Source organism: Bos mutus, chromosome 4 (genome assembly GCF_027580195.1).
Source record: "Bos mutus isolate GX-2022 chromosome 4, NWIPB_WYAK_1.1, whole genome shotgun sequence".
Classification (NCBI taxonomy): Eukaryota; Metazoa; Chordata; class Mammalia; order Artiodactyla; family Bovidae; genus Bos; species Bos mutus.
The window spans coordinates 67419010-67446543 of record NC_091620.1 but is presented as its reverse complement, the minus strand read 5'-3'; the positions used below and the strand labels follow the sequence as shown (position 1 = coordinate 67446543).

The window sequence follows — 27534 nt, the reverse complement described above, 5'->3', positions numbered from 1 at the left end:
CACAAAGATTCTGACATGACTTAGTTATTGACTGAACACCAACCAATAAGAGTCCAGGAACTGTCTCATTCATCTTTTAATCTCACTGTTTACCCTGCCTAGCACATTGTATTTAACAAGTCTGCTGAAAAATTAATGCATTTGCAGAGTAACCCAGGGTTAAAGCCCATTTTCCTACCCAGCTTGCTTTGTGATCTGTGTTGCTGAATGGGGCAACCTGGAGAACAGAGGTTAGATGCATCTCAGATTGTTTGCAAACCTGCAGGACCTCATTGGTCTTTCTAAATGCAGGCAAAAAAACAGGACCAGAACCTTAGCATCTATTTGTCTGTTTTCTCATGTGTAAGGCTTTTTTTTTTTTTTACCATTAGTTAATAACTGATTTAAAAAATGTACAAAGCAAACATATGGTATGATGCTTTAAAATAGTGAAATTTCATTTGCTTATTGGCTTTATCACAGGTAAGGCTTAACAACTGTAGAACTCTGCATCAGAATTAACGTAACATTTACACTGCACACTTCAAGGCATCTCCTTCAGGAAATATAAGTTCTCTAAATGGTAGTTCCTCAGGAATGAGAGGATTAAATTATGTCTCTACTCCCTTTTCTCCCCAATCCCCAGTCCCCCAACAAACTCCAAAGTACAGAAACTCTGTACAATGTTGGAATAGAATGTACAGAATTCCTTGATCTTGAAAAATTGTGTGCTTTGGAGCCAAAGCCAACAAACATCATGTCTGGTTTGAGTGGCATTCAAATTTCATAAGCCAGGGGACCCCAACCCAACCTTTCTCCTTTTCCTTTTCGCCACAGCTGAGATCTGCGGGAGAGGGACTACTTCTTGTCTCTTCTTGCTGAGAATCCAGATAAACTTGACAGCTGTGGTCAGGGTGGCAGGAACTGGCTTGCAGAGCTGCAGGCTGTCTTTGAGCTTGAACAGTAGATTTTTAACTATTAAGGAGCCTTGTTTTAAACTCTCAGCAGTGCAAAGGTAAAGTATTGTGTAAATACGACAAGATATCCATCTGATTCACTCTCTTACAGATAACGAGTGAAGGTGTTCCTTGCTCATTTGCTCAGGGAAGATGGGGTGACTTCTCACCACTTTACAACAGTTAGTTTCTGGATGTGACATCTGGAGTGGGATTTGCGTCTAACTGGAAGAACAACTATAGACCCGCTGCCAGGGGTCTCCTTGCCACTTGTGTTCTTGTGCTTCTCTTGAACCCAGAGGTCTTGTGTTTTGGGGTAAAAGTGAATGCAGCGTGTGGAGAGCAGTTCTTTGGTACAACAGCTGCTTTGGGGCACCTTGTTAGAAGAGTCTAACAAGAAAGGTTCACCCCAGCACCAGTTGAGGAGCCAGATGAAACTCTCTTTTTGGTAATAAAGGGAGGAAGAAGGAAGGAAGGGAGGGAGGAAATCAGTCTTTACCCTGCACCTACACTGTGCCAGGCACTGAGTTGGGCATTTTCACATATAAGCAGAGACACAGTAGCCCGGTGAGGTTCTATCACACTGAATTTCAGCAGGAGACTCAGGACAGCCAAGGGTGGCCACAGGTTCACAGTGGAACAGGCATTCAAATTTAATTCTCTCTGATTCTCAAGCTCAAGAACTGCTTTTGCTACTGTTAACTATTCTGGGCAAAGTTCCTAGGATTTCAGAGTTACAAAAATGGAAAGGGCCTTAGAGATCACCTTACTCCAGCCCCCTCATTTTATGTACAAGAAACTGAAAGTTAGGGAAACTGTAATTCTCAGGAGTAAGAATCACTTAACAAAAGTTACCATTCAACATGTAAACCCACAACTCTTCAAAGTAGGAAATGTAGATTTGCCTTCTATGATTCCTTTTCTGGGAGAAAGGCTGGAATTAATCATTATTTTCTGGACCATGGGACAGAGATGACCTCCAGCAATTTGGGCTGTTCTAGTCATGTGACTCTCAGACCTACCTTTTTATCACCTATTTTGGTTAGTGAACATTATGAGGTTTCCATCCTGGTAACTTGAAATGTCAGCCATCACCAACTTCTCTTTCTCTAGCATCTCTCACAGCCAACCAGTTACTAAGTCTTGCTAAACCCTGTCCACAGTGTCTCTTCAGTGCTACCTCCACCCACCCCAGTACCCCTGCCCCAGGTGAGGTGTTCCCCTTCCATCTGTGTCCCACTTCATCTGCCTTGAAGCCGTTATGAGCTGTCACTTCATCCTTCAATACTTCAGTTGCTTCCCAAAAGCCGTATGACATCCAAATCTGCCTCTATTTACATTTCTAGTCTTTTTTCCATTTAAGGCATTAAGATTTCTCATTAAGATGGTCAAGTGACCATCTAGGACATCAAACGAATCTCAAAGTGGCTATAATGACACAAGAGCCTTCCCATTATTGTATTCTTGCACTTGCTTTGGCAGCTGACATCCCCCTCCCACTGGCCACTGATACCCACTCCCTGCTCATGTAAACCTGAACCCTGACTCTTCCAAAGTCTCTCTTTGCAACATCTTTTCAATTAAAGAAGTAATGTGTTTTATTGGATGGGGGAGGGGAGACAGTGACAAAGACTAAGATTAGAGGATAGTACAGGGCACCGGGAAGATACCATACAACTTGAGATATTTGAGTCAAGAGAGAAAATCACCCAGTACAATACATTGTCTAGGGATATACACATGTGTAGCACAACTAAAGGCAAGGGGAAGATGAACAAATAATTCACAAATTCCATTTACCCAATTTTCTGGGGCAGGAGGGGAGGGATGTGACTGGGCGGGGGGCTTCAAAGGCATTGGTAATATTCTCTTTTTAAGCTTCATGGTAGAGAATCAGTATTTATTTTTCACACATATAACACATACATGTATACATTATTCTTTTGTGTATATGAATATAATCATTAAAAATAAATTTTAAAAGAAAACAGTGAATAAATGGGAAGTAACAAAGTGGAGTCTATTAAGTATTTTCTCCAACCCAACTTCTTGATGTCTTAAGCAGGTTTGAAACATTCTCATAGCTTTTCTCAGCTCACAGAAGCTCACAATACTGATGTTAAATAACATCTGCATGGTGCATTATGGTTTTCAAAGTACATTATCTCATCTGATTCTCTCAACAAGTCTCAGCTGGGTTTGTCATGATTATCATATTTCTACAGGTGAAGAAATTGAGGTTCAGAGAGTCGATGCTAAGTATCAGAGCCTGAGGGCTTCCCTGGTGGCTCAGTGGTAAAGAATCCACCTGTAAAGCTGGAAATTTGGGCTCAATCCCTGGGTTGGGAAAGTCCCCTGGAGAAAAGAATGGCAACCTGCTCCAGTATTCTTGCCTGGGAAATCCCATGGACAGAGGAGCCTGGGGGTTTATAGTCCATGGAGCTGCAAAGATTTGGACACAACTTAGCGACTAAACAACAACAATTAGAACCTGAATCCAAGGTGTTGATCTAAATTCTGTATTCCCTATATTGCATTGTGCTATTTATTTATTGGTTCTCACAGTATTTCTGAGGCAAACCCACGCTCTTAAGGATAGTCTAATAAGGACCTGGGAGGAACGAAAAATGAGAACAGGAGAGGAATAGTTCTACCCTAGCTAAGATTTGATGAATCCCATGAACTCAGGCAAATTGCTTGATCTATCTTGGTCTGAGTTTTATTTATATAACAAACATTTGTTCATAGTGTGTATAATGTGTCAGGCATTGTTCTAAGCATTTTTGAAATACTCATTCACTGAATCCTCTTAACAATCCTAGGAGCAAGCTGAAGGACTGAAAGGTCACATGCTCGGCTGCAGCAGGGCTAAGATTAAACTGAGGTCATTGTGCCCCAGGGTCTTCACTACTCTCCTAGGCTGCCCGCTCCTTATCTATAAAGGGAGAGGTGGAGAGAACTGATTTCAACTTTCTCTTCCAGCTCTACCATGCTGTGGGTCTACGGGTGACTTTCCAAAGCTTCCCTGGGCCTGGAATCACCAAGCTGCCACCAGCCCACTGTTGGAACAAATGAATGCTTATGATGTTTAAAATGCCATGAGTGATCACTGTCCCCTAACCACCAGAGGCTGCTTCAAAACAAACATAGATTCTGGATATATACACCCATTTTATAAGAAGGTTTGAAAAGCATTTAGCTTTTAAAGGTTTATCGTCTTCTAAAATAATTATGTGCTGTTAATTCTGAGAAACAATGGTAAACATTCTGTTTTGGTTTTTCTTTAAGTTTGTTAAAGCCTTGCTTCTTTAACCTAGAACCTTATATACTGTCATGTGCATGTGTGCTCTGTCACTTCAGTTGTGTCCAGCTCTTTGCAACCGCATGGACTGTCGCCCGCCACATTCACCTGTCCATGAGATTCTCCAGGCAAGAACACTGGAGAGGTTGCTAAGCCCTTCTCCAGGGGATCTTCCCCACTCAGGGATCGAACCTGTGTCTCTTGTGTCTTCTGCCCTGCAGGTGGATTCTTTACTGCTGAGCCACCAGGGAAGCCCATATACTGTCAGAGTTAAATAACAGGAATTACTCAACAATCCGTACTGTCAGAGTTAAATAACAGGAATTACTCAACAATCCGTAAACAATCCCTTTAATTTAGTCTTTCTTTACCTTTTCATGAGTACTTGACAAATATCTCTAACCTGACTGAAACATATACTATTTTTTTAATAAAGGAAACTGAAGTGCTATATACTTCAATGTATTTGATTCAAAATGTTTCCCCTAATTAACATTATGATGCATGCAGTGAATATGCAATTACATTTAATTCAGTATAATTAAGTATGTGATATATTTAAAATAGTGATTCTTCTAATTGATCTATAGGACAAATTTAGCTCATCTATAGATAATTTAAATCAGACTTGCAGAGAGATTTTTTAAAATGTTCTATCTTGTGAGATCTTTGCCAGTTCACTCATACCAGCTCTCTTCCCTCCTTGCCCATGACTAAATTAACAGAAACAATTTAATATTGTTTATTCATAATTATATTTTGGATACATTTTATGGACATGTAATAATGTTTTTCAGGGGGATACATATTTCAAAATAGAAAGTTTTTCTTTGTCTAAGCCTTTTAACAGAGTTGGCTAAAACTCAACTGCTTTAATTTCAGGAACTCCACTTCGTTTGTTTCCCTAAATTTTATTCATGTGCTCTCTTATATTTGCTACATTGGACTGGGAGGTGGGTGGTATTGAGAGCTGACCACAGGCAGAGGCACAGAGCTTTGAACTTCAGTGTCTGCTTATGCTTCTTTCAGATGTAGTTCAGCTTCTCTCAGTCTGTTCTCAGATGTCTAAGACATCAACAAGATGGGATTCTCTGAAAAATGCTGAAGAGTCAGCTCTCTGGCAGAGCAGGCCCTTCCTGTTGGGGTCTTTAATGCAATGCCGGACTATCAGAATCTGCCTGCAACGCAAGAGACCCAAGTTCAATCCCTGGGTCAGGAAGATCCTCTGGAGAAGGGAACGGCAGCCCACTACAGTATTCTTGCCTGGAGAACTCCATGGACACAGAACCTGGTAGGCTACAGTCCATGGGGTTGCAAAGAACCGACACAACTGAGCAACTAACACTTTCACTTTCAGGCTATTAGGATGCTGTGGTCAAACCCTAAGAATGTGACTTCATTGTTTTGTGCTAAGAAGGGGATATCTGATGTTGGGCTCAGTCATGATTTAAAAGAAAGAAGCTTCCTTAGTATTTTTGCTGCCACAAATGTCTCTTGATGAAGTGATCCTGCCTCATGGCTTCAATAACCTAAAACTTCAGTTGGAGTTCTAGCAGAGGAGCAAAATGAATGAGCAGAGTTAAAGGTTGACCATCTCTAGGAAGGAATAAAGGGCAGCTTCAGTCAGTCATGAACATAGTATAACCAGACATCTGGCCAGCCAGCTGCTGGCTCAACTCTGGTGATTCATGAGGTAATGGAGCTGTCTTGTGGTGATGACTTAACTTTACACACCCAGGCACATTCTCTGTTCTGAGGACCAGCCCCGTCTCTGCAATTGCCTTAAGGCCAAGTTTGAATGTACCATTGATGACATGGAAACTCATCATTTTTTCTTTCCAAGCTGATTCCCTTTCCAGTTTCCTATTTCTATACAGCATCATAGTCACTCTCTCCCTAAGCCTGAGGTCTTAGTCATCTTTAACTCTTCCTCTTCCTTTATTGTTTATGTCTACCTATCTACTCACATTTTTTCTACTGAATTAAAGCAAAGTTCATAATAAGACTCCTACAATCTGATTTCCTTGATTCCATAATCTCCTTCCTCAAGTCCACTTCTTAGTCATGCCTAGTGGCAATCACACAAGCCTAGTGGAAAAGAGTATGGGTTCAGGGATGACCCTGCCTTCATTGTCTGTGTGAACTAGGGGGGATACTTAGATCTTGAAACCTCAGTTCTTCACTTGAAAAACAGAAAAACACATACCTAATAGAATTGTTTCAAGGTTTAAATGAAACAACTCCAGTGTCAGCAATATATTAAATGGTCACTTCCTTCATTCAAAAACATTTATTGAGGTCTGTGGCAGGGTGAATAGAGTTCCGCCAAAAGTCATATAGCCACCTGGAACATCAAAATGTGACCTTATTTGGAAATAGGCTCTGTCCAATTAATTAGTTAAGAATCTTGAGATGAAACACTCCTGGATTTAGTGTGAGTCCTAAGTCCAATGTCTGGTGTCTTCCTAAGGAGAAGACACAGAGAGACACACAGGGAAGGCGGCCATGTGAACATGAAGTCAGTGATTGGAGTTATGCTGCTACACCCTAAGGAATGGCTGGGACCCCCAGAACTGTAAGAGTTGTACACGGAAGGGTTTTCCCCTAGAACCTTTAGAGGGAGCATAACCTTGGCTGACATCTTCATTTCAGACTCCTGGACTCCAGAACTACAAGAGAATAAATTTCTATTGTTTTAAGTCACCAACTTTGTGGTCAATTGTTGTGGCAGTTCTAGGAAACTAATACAAAACCAGGCCATGATATTGTCCTGGATATTGGAGGATATAAAAGCAAACAAAAAAGGTGTAAGTCTATGCTCTTGTGCTTAAGAACACAAATAGTTGTTGTTATTATTACTGTTGTTGTTGGTTGGTCTACTGAGTCTTCATTGTGCCTAGAAGAAAAAGTTCAAAATTCTAATTATTTAGGTTAAGAAGCCTGTAAAATGGAAACACTCACACCTATTTCATAGAATTATCTATATATAGCAAGGTCAGACTTATTATCTATCCACTATTATTTTTCATTATTCTTAAAGCGGGGCTTGGCACCAGTTTTATGTACAGGGTTAGGGAGCAAAAGCAGCTTTCCTAGTGGTTCAGACTAAAGAATCTGCCTGCAATGCAAGAGACCAGGGTTCAATCCCTGGGTTGGGAAGATCCCCTGGAGATGAGAATGGCTAACCACTTCAGTATTCTTGCCTGGAGAATTCCATGGATAGAGGAGTCTGGTGGGCTATGGTCCATGGGGTCACAAAGAGTCGGACACGACTGACTAACATTTTCTTTTTTCAGAAAGCAAAAACTTGGCTTTTGAGTGCCATTGGGTTCCTATAGCATATTCTAGTTTAGTCTGTGTATTTTTTTAACCTTTTAAAAATGTAAAAACCATTGTTAACTTGCTGGGTACACAAAAACAGGTCATAGTTTGACAACCCTAGCAAATGTTTCCAAAGTCCAGCCTGTTCCCTCAATATCACTTGAAGGCAGTGTGCACGAAGGAAACAAGAGGTAGGCACATTTTTTTTGTACTTTACATTATAACTAATTAATAATATAAAGTACAAAAGTTACTGTTGATAGCTAAGTTCTGAAAACATTGGTATAGGTAGTAAATGCTGTAAAATTAGATAAGGATGAGATCAGAGTGGGCTTAAACAGCTCATGGCAGAGGACAAAGTTGAGCCTGGCCATGACAGAAGTTGAATTAGTGAAGAGGGAAGAGAGAAATACTTGGAGCAGAATATATTTTATGTGTATGTGTATATGGATTTATATATACATGTGTACAAATGCATTTATAAATAAATGAAATAAATATACATATTTATTTTCCTCTTGAGACATTGTCAGGATTCAAAAGATGATTCAATTTTACAATGATACGGGCTTTGGAATTTTGAATGTTAAAACGTTTGCTTCTTTATCATCGTTTCCTAAGGTGATTCAGATCTGAAACAGACCAAGGCCATGTGGTTTAGGTTAGCAGCCTTCATAGTGCCTTTCAATCACCTTCATGAGTGAGAGTGATTCATTAAAAAAAAGTTGTTCCAAGGGAGGCAGATTTTAATGCTTAGTGCACAGAGATTTTCTGCTTTTATTAACAGAAAAAATTCAATGTATACTTACTCAGAGAAGTATAAGAGATATTCAAAGACAGAACAGCAGTTACCCTGCATTAACCAATAAAACAGAAGTAGTTCCACCTGAAGAATAAAAGGGCCATGGTCTGTTTATGTGTCTAACAGAGTCATGCTCAATAGAAACAGGCTGATGAACGTCTTCGTGGAGGGCCAGGAGAGGTGAAAGATGGATGAAACCAGAGTCCTTCAATTATGCCCCCAAATGTTGTTTAAACCCAGAACTGTATTCTAGCCTGCCATCTCTGTCATTATCTCTTATAACTCCTTTCCATCTTATCACTGTGCAGTGAGGCTCTTCACTCCTCTTTTCCACTTGTTCCTGCCTAAAATCTGTGGGCCACCCTTCTCACTGGCCAAGGTCCTTGAGACTCTGACAAAACTCTCTTCTAATCCGACTGCAGCTATATCAAGGCCAAACTCAAAAAAGTTTCTCTCTGCACCAAGCATGTGCTTAAGTGCCTATGAAACAGTGCCACTGTGGAGTCTAATCCTGTGGCCATGGTAAAGGAGGTACTGAAAAAGATTTTCATGTTCAAACTTCTTTTCCTTAGCCTGTACTTTCAACTTGAAATCACAGATTGGTGATCAGTGGTGAAAAATCTATGGATTCCAAAAGCAAACTTCATGGAAGAATGTTTCTACTGGTACCACTGCTTGAGCAATAACCACCAGAAGGCTTTGCAATAAGGTCCCTCATAAAGACCATGTCACCCACACAAAGAAGATGCTCTGTTGATAGGCGTGAGAAAGCTTTAAGGAGCTCAGAGGTTACACTGTCTTTATTTTTAAATGGCTTTATTATGTCTTCCCAATTTTGGTTAAGTACAAAGTTCTGGAATTTCTGTCTATTCATCATCCTTATCTTGATCTTTTCTTTTTTCATTTTTCTCCTTTTGTTCTTTGATTCATCTTCATCTTAAACTGGTAGATGGAGGAGGGTGTGTGCATGTGAGTATGAGTGTGTGCGTGTGTGTGTGTGTATGAGTGTAAGGAAAGGGCATAGGTAATGGTGAATGGAACTTTCCAGAATTTCTTCAGTGTTCTTTAACTCTTGGAAAGTTTCCAGTTTTATCAATTAGTTTTGGGGGAAGAGAAAGAAAGCTGTTTTATCTACAGATAAGATTATTTTTGTTAATCAGCATTCTATTACATTATTTGAAATATGAGGTTTTGTCACAACTAATTGTTCTTTTGATAAATATATATTTTGTTCAAGCTATTTTGGTAGGTACTGAAGGTATGGAGGTAAAAGCTATAATCCATATCTTCAAGGAGCTATAAGGGACCAGCAAACACATTACTATGAAATATGATTAAAGATATCCTAGAAATAAGCAAAGAGTGCTACTGGTGTATACAGGAAAGGCAACTTACCTAGAATGATGAGTTGGGAAAAAGTTGGAGGAGGCTTTCTAGGGAAGGAAATGCCTTAATAGAGTTGTAAAAAACACGGAGAAAATGTTAACCTGGCAAAATAAGTGTCAAAGGGAAACTGAGGTAGGTGAAATAATATGAGTTAAGTCAGGGTTCTGAGAGAGACTGATGAATTCTGGAAACTACAAGTATGATAAGTTGACACATATCCAATAAGGGGTTAATAATGCAAAAAAAGCATACAACTCAAAAGCAAAACAAAATATAACTTAAGAACAGGCAAAGAACCTGAATAGATATTTTTCAAAAAAAGACACATAAATGGCCAACGGGCACATGAAAAGTTGCTCAACACCATTAATCACCAGGGAAATGCAAATTAAAACCACAGTGAGATACCACCTCATACCCATCAGGATGATTATTAAAAGACAAGAGATAGCAAATACTTATTAGAATGTGAAGAAAAGGGGATTCTTGTACACCTTTGGTGGAAATGTAAACTGCTATGGTAAACAGTATGAAGGTTCCTCAAGAAATTAAAAATAGAACTATCACATGAGCCCACTTTTGAGTATATATCCAAAGGAAACAAAACCATCATCTCTAAGAGATACTTGTGCTTCCATGTTCATTGCAGAACAAGTCACAAATGCCAAGACATGGAAACAACCTAAATGGCCATCAATGGATGAATAGAACAAGATGTCACACACACACACATACACACACACACACACACATATACACACAAATGTATATTATTCAATCCTAAAAAAAAGAAGGAATTCCTGTCATTTGTGACAATATGTATGAACCTTGAGGGTACTATGCTAAATAGAATAAGTCAGACAAAGAAAAACAAGTATTTCATTGGATCATTTATATGTAGAATTTTATTTTAAAAGTTGTATTCATAGAAACAGAGACTAGAAAAGTGGTTGCCAGGGCCGAGGGTGGTGTGGGAATAGAGAAAGTTTGGTAAAAGCATACAAACTTTCAGTGAAAAGATAAATAAGGTCTGGGATCTAATGCATAACATGGATACAATTGATAACACTGTAATGTAAAATTGAAATTTGCTAAAAGAGTAGAAAAAAGGAAAATATAAGAATGAGAGAAAATAGAAAGTTGAGAGTAGGGCAGAGTGGCAGTGGTATGCTTGAGGCATTTTGTACCAACTTACAGAGACAATTGTGAACATTTCTTAATTTTTATTCAGTGACTTGAATTGGCTTGCTGCAGGTATTTACGCAACCCAACTTGATAAAAGATCACAAATCAAGGACTTCTACTCCTCCTGTGGGTGTATTAGTTGCTCAGTTGTGTCCAACTCTTTGAGACTCCATGGACTGTAGCCCACCAGACTGCACTGTCCATGGAATTTTCCAGGCAAGAATACCGGAGTGGGTAGGCATTCCCTTCTTCAGAGGATCTTTCTGACCCAAGGATCGAACCTGGATCTCCTGCACTGTAGGTGATTCTTTACTGCTGAACCACTGGGAAAGCCTGGCCCGAGTTAAACATTTGCCAGACCACCACTGAGTGTGAAGGAAGACAAGGAAGACCAGGAAATAGCCAGGGTCAAGTAAGAAACCCCTTGAATACCACACTGGAGAGTGTGGACCTCACACTGAAACCACTGGGGAACCCTCAAATTACTTTTAAGGGATGCAGTTACATACATGGGTTGGCTTTCAAGAAAGATTACTTACTCCAAGAGCAGTCTGGAACCATTCAGACTACTTGGGGATGAAGATGGAGCCAGGGAGATCTAGTCTTATCTTATTGGTATCATTTTCAACAGACGAATAAAAACAAAACCTGTACAGAATGACAGTATACACTTTTCTGTTTCTGCTTTGGGTATACACAGAAGGAGAGAAGAAGTAAAGATTTTCAAAGTTCATGTTTACTATGACCAGGTTTTCTTCTAGAGAAGGCACAGAAGAAACAGACTTAATTAGGTCATGCTAATGAAGACGGTTTAGATAGGTGAAATAATTTCTTTGGAAATATTATTTCTTGATTAAATAGGTGCTGTTAGTTGCACCGGAACCAGCAGCTGGTTATGGTACTTAAGAAGGTCTTAAATAAGGTTAGTGCACTGAACGAGAATGTCAACATGGGTTAATGAGTGAGAGAGGCTGTGTAAACTATTACTTAATCTCAACAGAGAGTTTCCTGAGCCTTCGGGGACTGAGCTGAGGTTGATAGACAAGAATAAGGTTAGAAGGAAACAGAACATTAAACAAACAATAGTTCAGTTAAACTTGTGATTCACCTGGAATTTAGAAAGCTGTGCTAGTAGCAAAAAAAGGTAAGAGGAAGCTATGTCAACATTGTTATTAAAATAATTGTCCAGTAACTCACTGGATCAGAGATTTTATTACATATTGGCAGAGAAAATAGAAAAATTGACTGTTTCTTAACCAGTTCTTGAACACCAGTTTATAGAGTATTAAATAAGGCACCAGGAGCTCTAACAGCTGGCTGTAAGGGCCCAGAGAGTACAGGGAGAACTTTAATATCTAAAGCTCACACAAATACTAAATTAATATTTACTTATGAAAATTTAGGTGTTTACTTTTCAAATCTTTAATAATCCTTTTTTCATGAGTTCATGTTCATTCAACTGGCTTGTTATCTTATCACTAGTGTGATAAGATACTCAATATCACATAGTTCACACCATGGCTACCCTAGATCCTATAATTTGGAGGGTTTTTTTTTTTTTTAATATAGAATTTTCTTTTGTTAGGTATGGTAAAGTCCTGGTGTATATTTTCCCAGGATCTGTAACTGTGTCATAAAAGATGAACTTCAAATTTTCAACACTAAAGTGACTATGTTTTCCTGTGTGCTGCTGCTGCTGCTAAGTCACTTCAGTTGTGTCTGACTCTGTGCAACCCCATAGATGGCAGCCCACCAGGCTCCCCCGTCCCTGGGATTCTCCAGGCAAGAACACTGGAGTGGGTTGCCATTTCCTTCTCCAATGCATGAAAGTGAAAACTGAAAGTGAGGTCACTCAGTCGTGTCCAACTCTTAGCGACCCCATGGACTGCAGCCTACCAGGCTCCTCTGTCCATGGGATTTTCCAGGCAAGAGTACTGGAGTGGGGTGCCATTGCCTTCTCCAATGTTTTCATGTGTAGAATCCACTAAAAACAAATGGACACAGGACAGGAGGCCTGCAGTCAATTACTACACCACCAAACCCCATACCCAGGATCATAAAAAGTGTTGTTTGCCTAAAAATCTGAAACTGCTGTTTATGTTTTCATAACTGTTTGATTCTAAAAGAGTAGATAGATAGATACCATTACTGTCAAAATTTACCATATCATTTTTAAAAGCAGGCACATATTTTAGTCCTTCCACTTTGTACATGCCAAAACCCTGAACTTTGACATTTCAATATTAATTACAAGTAGTACTTACTATTGTTAAACCACCACTTAAATACTATTCATCATTCTGCAAACACTGACTAGTATCCCTATTAGTCAGTAACAGAATTGATCTTGTGCTTTGTCTGCCCAGTTCTACTTGGAATTAATACTTTTCCTCTGACTCTTCTGAAATGAGAGTGAGTTTAGTTGAGAGTATAAAATACTGTGTATTTTTTCCCCACATCAGCTCTAAATCCAATGCAACTGGTGTTTTTCAAATTAGAGATATTTCTCAATTACTCTTACTAATATATTTACTGATTCTTGTTTACCATGATGTTGGAGCCACAGATAAATTTATATTTGATGAATCATCAGGAATATTATATTATAAATTCTTCTTTATTAATTTAATTCAGTTCCTTTAGTACCAGGATCACCTAACTTGACCTCATATTCACCTCTGTTATTGCACTGTAGAATATTTCAGTGTCTTAGACCTTCTCAGATTAGTGAAAACATGAAGAAAAATAATTTCACATCCCTAATATTTTCTGAGGTTTTGTATAAACCATACTCACAAGGTACTCTTATAAACAATCTCTTAACATTCAAAATTCTGGTCACTTTACTGGAAAATAAACAGTCCTCTGCCTGTAATTATAGCCTTCAGGAAGGGGCAAGCCAGTGACCTCTCTGACTTGTAGGCACAGGAATAAGCCCTAAAGAATAAATGGCTCCTATTCCCTCATCTTTTCCCTTGGCAAACTCTACTTCATTCAGGGCCAAACAAATGTGAACAAAGTGAACAATGCAAAAGTGAGAATTTCTTTCTGCTTTTCATACATATTTTTTCACCTGCATTGCAAATATTTGCGATTTGCAGAGATGACAAAAACAATGCTTCTTGTGATCCAGTCACAAAAATGTATTTGTTGATTTTACCAGGACTTTTATCCAAACACTGTAGCAAATCAGATGGTCTCTCTTTACTGTGCAAATTTTTTGGAAGACAAATTTTTTGTCAAAATCAACACTATTGTATATGATCTGCAAGGCACATCCTTAGGTACAAAAAAGCATGACAAAGTGCCTAAGGCAAACTTATTTAGATATTTGCAGAATTAAATATATACAGATAAACATGACTATCATGAAAGAAAAAGGCAGTATGTGTCTGTAGCCAGAGATGCATTAGAACTACAGCACATGCCCATGTACATGCTCATGTACACTCAGCAGGTGCCCATGATATCTCATGAGTCCTTGGGAACACTTGTCTCTCACTTGGCCCTCAAGGCCACATTATTCTCATGAGAAGGAAATGGTGTAAAATGGATGTAGTTGTGTAGAGGACAGTCCACAGATGCAGAAAGACAATGAGGCTCAGCATCACATTCCTTTCAATTCCATCAACTTTTACAACTTTGACAGTCTCAAAAGAGCTTATTTTGTGTATTTTCATAATTCTATGACTATTTTTTTTTTTGTCATAGGACTTACTGGTAACAGGACAATCCTATCTGTCCCTAAGAAACATGGATTTTTCTGATGAGTAGGGTCCTAAATGTTGGCCACAGAAGAAAGAAGAGGGGGAGAAGAAAGAAACAATTTTGACAGATACAAGAAATTTCTGTTTTCAAAGAAGGTGATTAAAGTGATAGGCTATGAGAGGCAGTGAAAATGAGTGCTATCTAAATTATGTCCTTAGCTTCTAGAAATCCACACATTATCTTCTTCATAATAAGAATTATTAATACTTAGCAAAAAGTGACAATTTCTTAGAAACCAAAGAAAAGACAAAGTTCGGAAACACTGACAACTTTTTTTTAAAAAAGAGAAAGTGTTTAAAAAGTTAAATTCTCCAGCACAGTTTTACTTCTTGTGATAGATTTTTCTACGTTTAAAGTAATATGCACTTACAGTCAGAACCCATTTCAAAAAGCCACAGCATGTAGTTAAGACCACAAACTTATGATATAGGTAATGGCTATCAGTTTGTTAAAAACTGGCTATGTACTTGACCATGCAATAAAGACATAATTGCTTTTTCTAAAATTCTGAGCTTTATGTAAGTTAACTTTTAGTTTCATGAAAAAGTAAACTTTCACCTCTTCAAGCTGGCCTTTTGTGACTATACTACCAAATTTAGATCTTCCTCTTCATTTGCATTCACAGATGCCTATTTCCCTTACACTGTATTTCATAAATTATCAGTATGTATTTGTTTGCTGGTATGACTGTTTATTGTCATCTCCTCTCCCAGCAGGTTTGCTTCATAAAGGCAAGAACCAGGCCTATATCACTCATTATTTTAAGGCCAGTAGGGTTAGACAGTCAGTAAATTTCTGTTGAATTTTTTATTGATTCTTAGTTGTATGAATAAGTCCTTTCCTCTGTCTCTTGAAGAAAACAAAGATTACAAGTTTTCGGCCGTTTTAGGCATTGAATGAAATGGTTAGGCTTCTGCTACTTGGTTTAAACTAATAAAATGAATGAACAAGCATGTAATGTAATTAGCTTAAAATAAATGGAAAATGTTGCACATTTTATTACCAAGATAAATTTTAGAGATATTCATTTTTACTATTGACTGCCATTGCATTAGTGCTTGTAATCTGCTTAGTGCATTAGCACTAAATACTATTGATTCACTCAGAGCTAACATACCAATTTAATCTTTGTATTTTTCCCATTTCCTTGGGTAGCACTTTTCCTGTAGTTTAGTTTGTAGACTAGTTGCTAGAGGCAAGTGTTAAATGGATTTTAAATTTGAAATGTCATCAGAAAATTTAGTATCATATGGATTTACATTTTTTGGTACATGGACTCAAATTCTAGCAAATCATGAGAAAGCCATATATTTTGAGATGACAACTCAGCAACTTAATTTTTGTAGTATCAGTTCTAGAAGAGAATGCTTTACAAATCAAAACTGACCTCAATTCATGCCTTTACCTACAGCATCATTTGAAATATCACCATTTTAATGTCCTTTGATTGATGAACATTTTGGTGATTTATCCAAATCAAACAACTGAGGTCAGACTTTAGTCTGAATTAATTATTTTTTTGTTTTATAGTTAGATACTGTTCATAAAACACCTCCATTACTGAACATCAAGAATAGTTAAAACAAGCCTTATTCTATATTAGCAAGCATTTATAATATATTTTTCTGTTCTCTTGTTGAGAAACAAGAGAGTATGAGGTATTTTTGCAGTATAGAAGGAAGACACACTTTATCTGCTCTACCTTAGCCTAGGTCTAGGGTGAAGTGCAGGAAGCCTCTTTTCCAAGGCTTTTACTTAGCAAGTCATTCATATGCAAATGAACAATTTTAGATAGAGGAAGAATGCATAATGAGCAGACTGGAATGTATCCAGGATCCTAGAATCATTTACCACATTCACTATTATATTTTTTAAAAAATAAAAAGAGTATTAATGATATCAAGAGTAGCTGAACACTTGGTTCATTTCCCTGATAAATGAGCCCTTTGCAGCCCTCTCTGGACACTGGAGATGTGACTTACAGCACATATCTGGGCACTGAGTCATCCTGAACTCCGGGTGCCCACTGACTCAGTATCTGTGCCAACCTATGAATAAGCAACGGCAGAAATTCCTGGTGGGTCTTCTATCCAATTTATGACAGCTCCTCATTTTTCTTATTAGAGGAGATAATAATGCAGGATGGAATGTCATCAATAAGACAGAAGTCTGAAGGAAGGATGTAACATTCAAAATTTGATACATTATGTGGAATAAAAAATCCATGATTACTCAAGGAGGTGAATATTCTTATCAAAATGTGAAGTCTCATATGCTTTTAGAAGTCTCTAATCATGTGGTGGTATGGCAATAATGTATGTACCAGAGCTGTAGCTTCAGAATTTTATTATCACTTCAACTTTTCAAAGACCAACTTTAGGATTTATTTTTTTGCCCGAACTCCTTATTGTTTGCTCAATTAATTTAATGAAGCGAATCTCCACGTAGAAATCAACTACTTAAATAAAAGATCACACAACTTGCTTCAAAGGACATTGAGAAAAATGAAGAATTAATTTATAATGCATGTCGCACAGTTAACGCATAAATACCCATGTACAGGTGGGAAATATTGTCAGTCACATTCTGAATTGATATAATTCACAGGTTAAACCTATTTACAGTTTTGGTGATAGTCTCAGTGTTAACTGTGTTTCTTTGTTTAACTTATTTCAAACGTCATGTCTTTGTTTTTTCATTCTTTCCTAGGGTGTGCTCCCTGTGCGACCCCACAGACGGCAGCCCACCAGGCTCCCCCGTCCTACCTGCGAATAAACTACAAAATGGTTTAAAGAAGGGTTATCAGGAGGATGAGAAAAAAGCAAAGATCTTTAATGGCTCACTCTGTAACATGTTTTCTAATACCCCAATGGTATGCCCTGTGATCTCAGTGTTACAAAATTCTGGAAAGAAAATAATTTTAAATTCCTCTTAATAAAATAATGCAATGTAGTACATTTCATGTGACAGACAACATGGAAAATTCAACTAAGTCAGGGAGCAGCAACTCCCTGAGCCTGAGAGACAATAAAGAAGAGTTTACAGAAGGAAAGGAATCAAGTGTATAGAATTTCTACTTAGATTTTTTTTTTTTTAAGTAGATTGAATCCTTAGATGTCAAGGATTTTCTTTCTTGCAAGATTTTGCTTTGGTAATCTATTACATTTGGCATATGGCCAAGACGTTTAGTATGTTTAGAATGAAGAATCCTCAATAGCATTTTACATATAGGATAACATTCTCTCATTTTGAAGCACAGGAAGTAAAAAAAACCCTGAAATCTGACTTCACATTTTTCATCCCTAATACGAAATGTGTTCTCTTGAGAGTGCTAGACTGTTTAAATAAGCATGCCAAACCAGTATAATTATATGGATGTCACTTGTAACACTGACTCCACATTTCCAGTTCAAATGGTGTGGTATGGGAGATAATAGATATATAGCCTATAAAGAGTTATAAATCTTTGTTTATTTTATTAAATATTATGAGACATGCCCTGAGGATGACAGATCAATAATGGTCCTTGTGGTTTCCTGATGGAAGGCTGCAATTATTTTCTTCCATTACAACTTAAATGTAACCCAATTTTACTCATCTATCATCTTTATAATAGTAATAAAGAAACATCACCATATGTTTATTTTTATGCCTATTCCTATTACCCCTTGTTTGCATCTTGTTTTGATTTTGTTTTCATTCAAAACTGTTCTAATCATTTTGCTTTCTTCCTTTGATGCCTCTGAGTGGTGACCCTTTAACTTTGGCACTCTGAAACGGAGATGGAAAATTACTACTTTAAGTTTCCTTTATTTTGGGAAGCAGTTGGCTACTCTTTGAATTTGAGTATAAATGATGTTTAAAAACAAGGAAGCTTGGTACAAACAACCTTGAGGTTGACTTTTTCTAAAATTTCATTATCTGCAAATTCTTGAACATATAACTTAAGCATAACATAAGCATTGTACTTTATAATGCCATAGGAAGTTAGAATTAAGGTCAGGGAAAGGAGCACCTTATACCTTCTAGACTGACTACACAGCACAATTCTGATCCAGTTGTCCTTCTCGTCACCCTCCAAACCACCACCACTCCCATATCTCCTTTTTGCCTTTTGAAACTGTTAAGTATTCAGGAGGACTTACACAAATTAAACATTAGAGGTGGTCACTCATAACAGTCAGCCAGGGAAGTAAAAGACTCTCAACAGCAATAGAACCAGAATGTGCCTCTTCCAGAAAACAATCCAGTAATTTGTTTTTGTTTTTTTTTTTAATCCAGTAATTTGAATTTGACTTTCTTTACACAAATACCCCTTACAATGAGAGCTATTACTTATAATGTACCAAGGACAAAGTTAGAGCCTCTTATAAACATTGTTGCACTTGTCCATACCATAGTCCTGCATGGAGGAAAATGGGTTCATTGGATTTAAATAATGCTCTCAGGACAGGCTGGAGAAGGCAATGGCAAACCCACTCCAGTACTCTTGCCTGGAAAATTCCATGGACGGAGGAGCCTGGTAGGCTGCGGTCCATGGGGTCGCAAAGAGTCAGACACGACTGAGCAACTTCACTTTCACTTTTCACTTTCATGCATTGGAGAAGGAAATGGCAACCCACTCCAGTGTTCTTGCCAGGTGGGCTGCTGTCTATGGGGTCGCACAGAGTCAGACACAACTGAAGTGACTTAGCAGTAGCAGCAGCTCAGGACAGGCAGATAGAAAATCATGGGGTACAAGTTTGAATCCAGATCTCTTGTTCCATGAGATTGTGCTGCCTCCCAACTAGCTAAATTTATGATTATCTTATGTGCCAGGTACTTTATATTTATTATCCCATGTTTTTATAGAAAGCCTGAGAAGTAGGTATTGCTATCTGCATGTTACAAATGAGGAGACTGAGGCTCTAAGAATTAGGTAATGTGGAAGAAGTTACACGCGTGGCACATAGGAGACGAGGGCTTCCAACCAGGTGACTCTGACACCAAATTGCATGCTTTTCCCATTTAAATGATCAATCACTGGTCATTAAGATGACCAAGATATTGGTAAAAATATTTGCTACAAGTCTATTTATGTTCTTTCAAATGCTTATATGTAAAATAAAACTTTGATATTGGTATTGCAAGAGAAAGTATAATGTCATAACTATTTTTTAGATAGGTGAGAGATATTTCAAAGACCCCTTTTTCATTTCAACTTTGATTAAAAATCTTTCAAAACACATAATTCTACTTCTGTTAATAAGTATACTGTAATTTAGGGAACAGGATCTTTGCTGATTTGAGGACAAAACATTCCTTTATTCAATATTGATTATTTGGAAGAAATTAGGCCAATGTATACTGATCCTAGTTTTTTCCCTGGAATAACTGTCATGTTACTAAATCTCTTATATGACACTGTTGGATATCCAATCAATGTGCTTAGAGTGAATTTTTAATAGTTTATCCCAAAATAGAAGATGAAGGGTTTTTTTTAATGCCCAAATTTGGGGATTTTCCAAATCTCCAGATTATGTAGCATTTTCTCAGTTACTTTATGTTGAATAACAATGTACCGTTTAGGGAACACACATTAACCTAAAACAACTTCAATCAATACTAATTTAGAATGCTTACAGTGGTTGAATGATGAATGCGTAAAAAGGGCAGTAAAGACTTTTAACCAAAGATTTAATTATTTGTGGATGTGGAATCTCATAATTCTAAAAGGTAGAAATCACTGTGAACAAACCCTTTAGCAGTCACTTTCAAAAGCAACAAAGAAAACGGTTACACTATAAAGATGAAGAACTAATAGTCAACGCTAATAGTACATGAATGGATATCTGTGGCGTGGGATAAGTTTCCAGAAACAGCATCATATGAGGAATCAACGAGTTTTGAAGTACAAATAACTAAGAGGTGAAGACGACCTGCTCTGGAAACTATCAGGTAACTCGAAAGAGGGTTTTAGTGATGTCATCAGTATGAGAAGATGTATACAAAAGTCTGCACATATACTTTTATAAAATGTGAGAGTGGAAAAAGCAACATAATACATGATCTAAGATAAGCAAGTCAGGTCTGATACTGCTGCTGAACCCTTAAAACCTAAAAGACCCTTTCCTGGTGCTCTGTCTGATCCTGTGATAGAGATACAGTTTGTACAGGGCAGAAGCTCAAGGAGAGCCAGAAAACCCCTGCTGCTGCGAACATGCTCTCAAAGCCTCAGTGGAAAGTTAGCGCTGCAGCTTTCTTTGTCCACAGAGCACACAATGGTTCCTCTATAAAGATCTGATCGATTAGACATGTTAATAACAAAACTATAATATATGTATCTATTCACTAAATGTTATGCCAAAATAAAAACTCAGTTCCAGGAAATTGTTGGGTCACCTGATATCTCTGCCAAGTAAATTTGCCAAGACAAAATGGAGTAGTTGTGTTGCTTAGAGTCTTTCCAAACTAATTTGATCCTGTAAATCATTTGGTTTTGTGTGAGTAATGGCTCTAGGTGCCTTCATTTTAAGATGAAGCTGGGAAATGTCTGTATGCTGGTTACTGGAACAACCTGAGGTCCTTCTGTGGTGGGTATATGAAAACTGAGAACGTGGGTAGTTTCATTCTTGGAAGAATTCTGACCTTCAGTAACCAGAAAAGATAAACAGGCAAATAAATGAAGAGATTTGAAGGTATTTGTCTTTATGGAATTTGGCTAGTATTAAAGTTGGCTTCCTTTGTGAGAAGACTATGTTGGCAAGTTTCATCTTGTTTCCCACAAGAATTTTTGCGATGGGAGTGATAATAGTTTCAGGTGTGGTTGGTGCATTTTGGGCATTTTTCCTGGGTGATAAAACTGACCTGAATTTCATTGGGTAATCCTGCCTTTTTGTTCCTCTTGGAACACTAAAAATGTCAAACGGGTAGGATAAAGTTCAGCTGTGTTTTGAGAATTTCTAGAATTGATAAATACTTTTATATCTGGGGTTTGAAATGTACAAAATAAAGCAAAGAGATAAGATATCAATATATCCTTGTAAGGTAAAGTCTCTTTAGTTTTCAACAAATTTACACAAGATTTAAATAACAAAGTCATGTGCTTTAGAGGCCCTGCAGGAATTTCCAGTTGACTCATTTCTAAACTTGTGTTTCTGAAGCAATTTATTGGATGCAGGAAAAGTGTTTTCTCTGAAATACTATTAATATTACACTTTTATTTCCTAATTCCCAGGTTTCTGAAAGTTTTTTTGTTTCCTTTCATTCTTTTGCATTTTCTAGTAAGGAAAAGGGGTAGCCTCATGAGCAATCCCATTGCTTCTCACAGATTTTGCCACACATATTAAAATGTATTCAGGGAGAAATAAGTCTTAGTTGGAATTTATATGTATGTATATTATGTATATTCATAGACTTTCGAGAGGAAAGGAAGTAAGTTATGGCTTTAGTTCACTGAAAGATGGATTCATTTTCTCCGAAGCATTTTTCTAACTTTATAAATAAACTACGTAGAGTTTCCATCTGGAGAAGTATCCTAGACATTTCAGCAAAAGTAAAACAAACGTTTCTGAATTCATATGTCCTTGGTACCCATCTGCAAATTATATACTTCCTTTTATCAAGGACATGTGTAATGTTCTTCCTGCTTGCAATTATAACCTTTACCACTTAGACTGAAAACAGTTAAGAGTAAGGGAGATGTACATTTTCAAAGTCAGGTGTCTTTAGAAAAGCTATACCATTTTTTCATCCAATTATGATCATAGTGGTCCTTAGGTTAGGAGGCATAGCAAGTCTGTAATGTTCAAATCTGGGTCCCCACCAAGAAAGCGCAAGGCCACAATGGACTCCCAATTTGATGTTCTTCCTCTCAATTTGATGCTAGCCCTAAATGATCTGATGACCAGCAGGATAAATCCTCTGGGTATAACTGGTAGCCTTTACTATATTTAAATCAAAGCAACAAAGAATTTCCCTAACAGTTCCTGTGAAAATACCATTTTATGTTGTATAAACAATCATCAATCAAAATATTTATATCTATAGACATCGAATGTCAACCAGGTGAAAAGCACCAAATCAGAACTTGGTAGATACATGCCCATTCAAGTAGGACTTCAGGCATTGAAGTCAAGATCCAAAGGAGGAATCTGAGAGCAAAAATTTCCTCTATAGTTTTCTAATTAATTCAGAGAAGCATATTAGTGCACTTAAAAATGTTTAATGTATCAACATTCTAGAAGAGTTTTCTGTTTGTTTTTAGTTAAGTTTCTTTAAGTAAAGCCAAGAATATAGACAATTCATACATCAGTAAGAGAATGGGACCTCATTAAAAAAAAAGCCTTTAACACCTACAATTAAGCATCTTGTTCTAAATGCTATTAATATTACACTTTTAGGCTGGTACCTATTCTGACATGTGCCTCATAATTTGCAAGTAGGAAACCTGTGTGACTTACCCTATTGAAGCAGTGTTCATGGTTGGGGCCATAAAAGTGCTGGAGACATCTCACATTGTTTTTGTTGACGATTTTGTTGAAGAACTCATTGACATATTTGACAGGGAATGCACAGACAGCAGAACGATTCATTGGTTCTGAGGAATCTGGCTTGCTTTGTGCAAACACCCCGTACAGAATGTCATCATTCAGGCTGGCACCTATTTGCCTAGCGAGCTGAGCCCCTGGCTTACTGACATATGCAGCTTGGAGAATATTAAACACTTCCTGCTTTGTGGATCTCTTTCTTCTCTTTTCCGTCAGAATACACTCCAGAGGCATTTCCATGTACGAATGCAATCCAGAGTCTGCGGAACAGAACCTGATTATTCTTGTGTGAAAAGTCTGAGCATCTAGAGTTTCCCGCTGGACCGTCAAAAAGTAAATAAAATGGTTGCTTTCAAAGGCGTGGACATACTTAATGGGGTAGGAATCTCGGAGTTCAGGTAGAACATCAATATAGGATTGGTCTGTCAAAAACTTAAAACCATCTTGTGTTTCCTTTAGCCTTCTCACCGATATCGAGTGCAATATATAATCTGGAAGGTAAGAAGAATTTATGGTATTGCCCACGAAGAAGTTGATGAATCGATCCTTTTCAGACAGTAGGACTTTGGTTCCCAGGGCACTCACCACACAGTCAGGACACTGGTTGGTCTCTTCGTCTGCCTGAGGAGAGTACATGCAGTGAACCTCCGACTCTATGTCTGCAGTATTGTTGGGTGGAAGGACGTGTCGCTGGCAGGTCCCTCTGTGGACACTGCCACAGCTAATGAGTTGATCATCATAGTACGTGTCAACAAGCAGAGCCATGTTGATGTTATCTTTCCAAACACCACCTGATAAATTGGCTTTATGGCTGCAGTCCTGACATGGGAAACAATCTGGGTGTTCCAGCACAGGCCCAGTCTTGTACTCAGCAACCTTCTGAAGGTCTTTGTCATTTAAAACGTAAATGTAGTTAACGGCACCGAGGTAAATGTGATGTTTGTGCAAAACAACATTCTGAATGGATGTTTCTGCAGTGAAGTTAGGAAGCTGATATTGCATGTTCACATTCATCCTGGACTTTACTAGTGCCTCTTTACACTCCCCATTGCTCTTCTGCACGAAGGTAAACAGAAGCACAAGAATGCCAGGTGCAAGCACAGCAGGGGCCTTCATGGTGAGAATTTTATCTGCCAAAAGACGTTCAAGGCAAGAGCAGTTTAGTTGTCATTAGAAACAAAGAAGAAGAAACTGAGAGAACTATACCAGTTAGACTGTTAGAAACAAATCTTCCTAACTGGAATTTTTACATTGAGTGAAAACAAAAAACTCTAGCTGACTTCACATAAAGATGCATTGTGCAGTTGGACATGACTTTACATAGTTTTAATTTTAGAACTCAAGCCACAAACAAGTAATTTTAGAGAACCATTATAAGATGCAAACAATGTTCTGTATTAAGAACGATACAACAACTAAGTTAGACTCATTCAGCAGTGAAGTCAGAAAAATAGCACATTTCTTTCTTAACCCCTTGCTGGTTGTTTCATGTGGTTTAATATCTGTGGTTAATGACTAGGGTGATATTTAAACTTTCTCAGTTAGTCAAGTAAAGGAACTGTGGTTCAGATTCATTTACTCTACAAATCACAGCAGGCATTGTTTCCTTGGGAGCATGTAGAATTACTAAGCTAAATTTAGCTTCCTTTTGGAAGAAAACAATCATAAATTCTAGAAGCAATATGATCACATGCTGTTTATAGGATTTTGTGTGCAGAGAAAAGGTATGGTTATAATTTGGCTATAATTGACCTATTGTTTTGGATAGGCAAATGCTTAACTTAATAATGTAAGATCACTGGGAATGTAAAAACAGCAAGCTTAAAATGTATAAAATATAATCTTTAGGACTAAAATGCTGGAATTATTTCTCAGGGAAAAACAACATATTGTTCATTACCAAGTCAAAAGCTATTTAGTTAAAAGAACGTTATTTTAACATTCCATTTTATGTGCACGGACAGTATTTCTACTAGGAAGCATGAGTGGACTTGTTATTCAGGTTTTAAAAACTGAAGGTGCACATTGTGAGTTCTACTTATAATAGTTACAGGCAGGTTTGGAAAAGAGAGGTCTTAGAAGCAGAAACCAAATGGCTACTACTTCCTCTTCATTTTAAAAAATGTGAAATTCTGACAGGACAAAAGGAGTCTCCAAAAACATACTGGGCATTGTAATTATGCCAAAGACTAATTCGAGGTCCATAGAAACACAACAGAATTCACTGTGCATGGCTCTGTGCTTGCAGTTTGGGAAATGGGACATGGCACTTACCCTTCAGTGAACTTACACTGAAGCTGAGATATGATACACATATGAAAATTACTATAGTGCATGCTATTATGATTTTCTGTATAGCAAAAACCAGAAGCTAAAAGCATCAAGAGAGGAAAGTATGACCTGTACTTGGGATGACTATGATCATGAGAAATATGGACAAGTCCAATATGTTTGAGATCCAGAAGAAAAGGACAATGCCTGTTTGGCTCATCACTCCATCTCATGGGCTTCATACAGAGCCTAGACCAAAGAAGGTGTTCAATAAATATATGTTGAATAAAATTTAAATAAAATGAATAAATATTAATATGAGTGAATAAAATTATGAGTGAATAAATATTAATATGAGTGAATAAAAATTAAACAGTAAGTTCAAAGTCACAGAACAGATAAGTGTAGTAGCCAGAACCTGAATCCAAATCTTATTGATTCCAAAATCAAAGATAATTTTATCTTACCAAATTGACAGGAATTACAGGCATTATTTAGGAGATAATAGAAAGTCACTGAAGGATTCTGAGGTAGAGAGTCATATGAGCAAGGTTTTACTCTAGGTAGATTGATCTGGAGGCAAAGTGACTTAGAGCAGGTAGAACCTGGCAATGAGGAGGCCAGACGACAGGTATTATAGCCCACAACCAGGTAAAAAGGGCCAGAAGCAAATGGTGGCCCCAAAAATAGAAAGGAAGGGATGAGTGAGAATTATTTGAATAAATAAGATTTGACACCTAAGTTGGTGGAGCACAAAAGACAAGGTAAAGGATAAGCAGTGTAATCTGGGAAAAAGTGGAATGGAACAAGTTACAAAGCTAGGGTAGTCAGCAGGAGGAAGTTAGGCTAACGATCGAAGAATATGATAAGCTGACTGTAAACATGTTGAGTTTGATGTGTTGTTGAGAAATGAGTGAAAATGATCTACTACAGGGATGACTAATAGGTTTTACACTGTTTACCAGTAAGCAGGTGAGTAAGTGAAGAATGAAGATTCCAAGCAACATAGCATTAGTACCAAGCGACAGAGCATTAGTACCAAGCGACAGAGGAGTATAATGAAAATTCTGAGAAGCCTGCTCATACTGAGAAAGTAGTGCAACTGGTCTTGGGTGAAATAATATCCCTCTTAGACGAGACAGAGGCAAGCAGAAGCATGGGTGCCAAGTATCTGCCATCTCTGCATTAGAAAGAATGAAACTCCAAAACTTGATCTTAGTGGGATAAATAGGATTGTGATTGGAACAGAAACAAACTCTGCGCACAGAGGTGATGGTTAATAACAAGAATGACTATGTTCCTGGAGGGACAAGGTGAAGGAAGAGAAGACAAATGAACCATGTCTTGGCAATTTGCACACTGGAAAAACTAGGGAAGGAGTCAAGGGAGGTAAGTTAGTTCAGGGAGATGTCAAGACAGCCAGTATTGCACTGTGTCACAGACGGTGGGTGAAAGGGTCAGGAAAGTGGATATAATCATACAAAGGCTACTTGTTGACCTTCACAAGAGTACTTTCAGTAGATTCAACAGTGGTGTCAGACACTGAATTGAAAGGGAATGTGTGATGAGGAAGTAGAATGCTTGTCAAAGGAAGGACAGTGAGGGTTGAGGGGACTTTAATTTGTAGGAAAGACACTCATTTGTAGGTCTCTTTTCCTTCTAACATTTGTTAGGTATTTACTAAAGGCCAGACACTGTGGTAGATGCTGGGAATACAGAACATGGTACCTCCCCTGCAAACCTCACAGTCACTTGGTAGAGGCACGAGGTTGACAGAAATTATGTCAGTCTGTAGGAAGGGCAAACAATCATACTGGAAATGATGCTGGAGTTGAGTCCTGAAGGACAACGAGGAATGGGAATTTCTAGTGGGAGAGCCATTTGTACAAGAGAGAGTATGTGACACAGTCAGGAGAAAAACAAGTAGTTGAACCTAGAGAAGTAGGGAAAACAAGAAGGGCAAATGAGGGAGATAAAAGTACTTGATCAACATTGCAAGAGAGCAAAACGAGGCATTTCCAAGAGCCCTGAAATGTA

The 27534-nt window shown here is 37.9% G+C and overlaps 1 protein-coding gene across 3 annotated transcripts in view; it reads right to left on the bottom strand.

The window, feature by feature from the left end:
- MET (MET proto-oncogene, receptor tyrosine kinase) overlaps positions 1–27534 on the bottom strand; it is a 114971-nt gene that overhangs the window by 59877 nt on the left and 27560 nt on the right. For all 3 annotated transcript variants that reach the window (XM_005899132.3, XM_070369587.1, XM_070369586.1), the window contains exon 2: positions 23140–24356. In XM_005899132.3, the coding sequence (XP_005899194.2) occupies positions 23140–24342 (1203 nt within the window). In that variant the 5' untranslated portion in view covers positions 24343–24356. The remainder of the gene's footprint in view (positions 1–23139; positions 24357–27534) is intronic.